Raw genomic sequence first — 4810 nt, 5'->3', positions numbered from 1 at the left:
ACATACACTTTTAAAATTGTGTTAAATTATATACTTTTGTTGTTTTCGAACACCATATAGTTCAGTAGTTCAGACACACAACACAAGGTAATCTTCATTTTAAATTTATTTAATTTTTAGTTGATCGTGTTGGAAAATGACAAAAATAATCACCAACACGGTTTCAAGAAAGTAAAATAAATTATATACACTTCATTCCATGTAATTCAGCCACCAATTAATTCAGACAGTCCTTTTTCCGGCCAAATCTCAAAAAATAAAAACCAAACTAATAATCTAATACATAATTTAAACACTTAATTGGCACAATAGCAGAAAACGAATTTGGCAAGTTCCGTGTTGCAATTGCCACTAAACGTTGGTGTTCAGATATGCGAGCAGCCAGCATTCTGGTAGTTGCTTCTATATAATTGGTGCATAGTCCAGGGTTTTATACAGGCGTTTAAAAAATCAACAATAATTCTACACCCCTTTCCCGCACCTCCTATATGAATTAAGGCGCATACGTGTCGGCCTCTTTATGTGCATTTTATTTTTATATGTTACGCATGTTTTATGTATTTAAGTTATGTCACGATTTTATATTTAAAATTTTAATGTAAACTTTCACTTATGGCTCTATTCTGATCGGCTTCTATGCTGTATGTTAAGGCGCATGCGTGCAAAAATTTTATACGCATTTACAAAATGTTTTTAATTCAAAATCTAAAAATTTACTTGTTCTTAATAGCCATTCCAATTGGCTTTTATGTTATACATATTAAGGAGCACACGCGCCAATTTTTCGCGTTTACAAAATAATTAATAGCCATTCCAATCGGTCTTTATTTGTTTAAAATGCATGCACACCAAGTTTAAATATTTATTTCTAAAACTTAAATCTTATTTATAATAATATTCCAAAAACAGCTAAAATTGTTAATGTTTAAATCTAAATGTTCGGTTCGAATTCTCCATTCGATTTTGAATTGCCTGAAGACGACGTAGATATTTACGTTGAAAACGCTTGCAAGATTAAAATATTTCTTCTAATTTTATTTAACGCCTCATAGTCTGAAGTTTCTTAATGAAGTTTTTGATTAAGTTAACTGTTGGCGTGACATCTGAACCGAGTATTTAATACACCTAACAAGATGAGTAACAGAATTTAGATGTACTTCTTTTCTATGTTAAATTTGCAAAAGTTATGGCATAAACTACATGCCCAACTAGTCTTTCTGCTGAAGTGTAGAGCGCATCATATAGTTCCGAAGTGCATAACCATTAACTACAGGGCCTTTCCTTTGTCTGCGAGGTACTTTGAAACAAATGGAAAAATCTCTCCTTTTAAAATTAAAGTGAAACGCAAATCATTGGCTGAAGTGGAACTTAAGTTATAAGTTGCCCATCTGCAATTTCCCAAGTCTTGTGACCCGGTTTCACTCTACAACCAACTTGGAAAGATTCATAGTATGGCATCGAAATTTGCCTGAGATGAAAGAGCTAAACTAAACAGGAAATTCAAGTGGCTTTGTAATGCGACACGCAAGTGACAAAATCCAGTGCAGCCAACCCAATTTCACAATTACACAGAGGAAATTGTTCCATCTCGGATTGAAAAGATTTTACAACAGAAACCCAGGTATATCCCTCCGCCACAAAATATGAGCGCCACGGAAATGGTTCCAGCGACTCTTGCAGCACTCAAGTGCTGCCAAGTGGCAACAAAATATCTGCAAATGGAACTCTCAATCATCTCGATACTTTCCTCAGTAAGACAAAATTCCGCTCGAACTAAACAAAGTCCCAGTGACCACTATGTGAAACGGTACTTATCAACTGCCAACATGAGACTTCTGATATCAGACAAGGACAAGAAGTTCATTCTATGCAGGGAGGAAGACTTTTTACGCAGGGCCACAAACTTTCTCAACCAGCTGCAAGCTGTCATCTTACCGGAAGACCCAACACCATCTGTGTTAAGAAAAAGAAAGAAAATAATTACTCTCCCAGGAGTTACTTCTGTTCTTTCGGGATGCCTGGATCCCCCATCTAACATCACTTGCCCCAGACTTTTCTTTGAGGCAAAAACGCACAAAAAGAGCTGGCCGTTAAGGCCTTTAGTCAATAAGCGGTCCCATCCGACATACTTCCTTGAAAAAGCGCTTGCTAGATTGCTAAGTGGGCTACTTCCTCCCTTCTTCCAAGTAGTGTCCTCATCTGTCACGGCTAAAGAAAGGTTATGCGCTACGCTGGCTGGCTTGAATCCAGATAGTTACACATTTTATAAAATGGATGTTGTTGCGTTGTACCCTTCAGTACTGCACTTCGAAGCGGTGATGCTAGCCAATACCTTACTTATCAAAGAGGGCTTTACTGCACAACAAGTTTTAGAAGTTTGCGACGCATTGCTCTTTGTTACGGAGCACAATTACTTCTGCTTCAATGGAAAGATTTATCTGCAGAAACAGGGAGTGCCGATGGGCTCACCACTGTCAGCTGTATTGGCAGAACTTATCATGCGGCATGTTGAACACAGCATTTTTAAAGTCCCTCTCACTATAGCTTACCCCTTAATTTATTTAAGATACATAGATGACATTATTTTGACGTGGCAGGATACGGAAGACTCCTTCCAGGTATTAGAACATCACTTATCAAAAATGTATACCTTTATACACGTCACTTGGGAGAAGTTGAGAGAAGAATCGCTTTCTTGGACTTGCACATTCACAAATCCCAAAAAGGCTTGGAGTTTTCCGTTTATCACAAGTTTGGCAATATCCCACCCACAATACCGGCCACAGCCTGTCAATCACAGCAATACGTTAATGCGGCCATAGCTCCCTTGATCAGACGGGCATTCTTACTACCATCGACATAGCATCTTATCAATACTGAACTGGAGGCCATCAGCACAGCGGTGTACGCAACGGGATTAAGTTCCTCCAAATACATCCATGTTAAGAATAGAGTTATGCAGTCTCTCTTCCCTGCCACCACATTACGCAGACCAAGGGATTGGACAACACTTCGTCCCTCACTCCCATACTGTGGACACTTTACGGCCCAGATCTGCCAGATCTTCATTTACCTATAGCCCCACAACCATGTCTGCGACAAAGCAGAAAACAAATTTAACAAGATTTTATATATTTTAGGAATTTTTAAAAAATATATGTCAACACTACATATACGAATACTTGGCTACATTAGTGTGATATAAATCAGTAATCTATCATCGTGAGTCTGGCAAGTATGCATCTGCTTAAGAGTAGATCTAAAGTTACTGTAGTATTGTACCTAGAATATTCATTTACAGTGTCAATTTTATTAAAAAATTTTAAATCTGCCAAGATAACAAAAAATGATTTTACATTCGCAAAACTGTTTTGCTGGATACATTTTAAACTAGCCATTGAATACATGCAATTATAAACTTGCTGATATAATTAAAGTACAAAAATCTACCATTGCATGTTTCATACAACAAAAGCAACTGCATAGTAGTGGGCATTACAAAAAGATAAATGAAAAAAAATCCAGAAATTGAAAAAGCATTACATCAATAATTTTCCATAGTTAGCAAGCAAGTGTGAGATTCTAGCCGGGGGACGTCCACTAAGATTGTTAGTACCACTTAATCGGCGGCTAGTTGTTGAAACTAGATCTCTGTCGTCTACAAGAAGGCTTTTCCTAATCTTAGGAAATCAAGTACAGAGGGACTTAGAGCCTGTACACACTAGGCGTTTTTCAATGCGCGTTAAGCGCACGTTAGCTCGGCGTTCGACGAGCGTTTAGCGAAGTGTGCACACTGGCTCGGTTTGAAAATGGATGTGGAAATGATTGCTTGTGTGTGGCTCCTCTATTGTCGCTATAAAAAACGATGGCAGAGGCAAAGAGAATTTTGGGTGCACCCAATATTACGAGATAGACTGACGCATGAAATGTTTGTGACGTTGTATCCAAAACTAAGACAAAATAAATTCAAGTTTTTTAATTCTTTTAAAATATCTATAAAATCATTTGACNAGAATTTTGGGTGCACCCAATATTACGAGATAGACTGACGCATGAAATGTTTGCGACGTTGTATCCAAAACTAAGACAAAATAAATTCAAGTTTTTTAATTCTTTTAAAATATCTATAAAATCATTTGACGATGGTTGGTCTCTCTTAGATTTCATCAATAAATAGATCAGTATCGAAATGATCGTTCTCCATTTCAGCATATATATCTCAAAGCGCTCGGCTGACGCCCACAAAACGCGCGATCGCATGTACGGTAACATGGCAGCACATATATCTCAAAGCGCCCGTAAAGCGCTCGCAAAACGCGCGTTTTAACAAAGATCTATAAACGTGTGTTAAACGCGTGCTTGGCGTTTGAGTGTGTACGCTTAGGTAGAACTCTTGGTTCTTTAAAACACGCGTTGAAAAATGCCTAGTGTGTACACAGCCTTATAGTTAGAATAAATTTAAAGCGGAATTTGGTGATGGCGAATTCACCTTCTTCCTTGTCAGGATCCCGACACCAGTTAATCAAATTTAGATACACAGATTAACACGCGTGTGGAGATAATATGGATTTGATTCAGATATTGAATAAGAGACATTTTTTTAAAAATTATGAAAGAATTTTATAAAATAAAAGTAAATAAAACTACACAAATGGAATTATTCAAAAATAAAATTAAGCGAATGAGAGACAATGGATGAATTAAATATACACTTCGAGAGAGATCTCACAAATTCATTTATAATCACACTACCTCAAAGTTTATGTTCATCTGTATTCGATGACCATCTTTCATTTCATTGATTTGGCAC

General features: G+C 37.1%; 1 protein-coding gene across 1 annotated transcript; it reads left to right on the top strand.

The window, feature by feature from the left end:
* Positions 1–1643: 1643 nt before the first annotated feature.
* Positions 1644–2618, top strand: LOC111612937 (the record flags this gene model as incomplete). Its single annotated transcript, XM_023354224.1, has 1 exon — positions 1644–2618. A coding segment is annotated over exon 1 (975 nt), but the record flags the coding sequence as incomplete, so codon positions are not given.
* Between the last annotated feature and the right edge of the window lie 2192 nt (positions 2619–4810).

This window comes from Centruroides sculpturatus, unplaced genomic scaffold (assembly GCF_000671375.1).
Source record: "Centruroides sculpturatus isolate CEXI.00-Female unplaced genomic scaffold, Cexi_2.0 scaffold1837, whole genome shotgun sequence".
Taxonomy (NCBI): domain Eukaryota; kingdom Metazoa; phylum Arthropoda; class Arachnida; order Scorpiones; family Buthidae; genus Centruroides; species Centruroides sculpturatus.
Note: the sequence above shows the minus strand (reverse complement) of the source record. Positions and strands in the feature narration are given on the sequence as shown.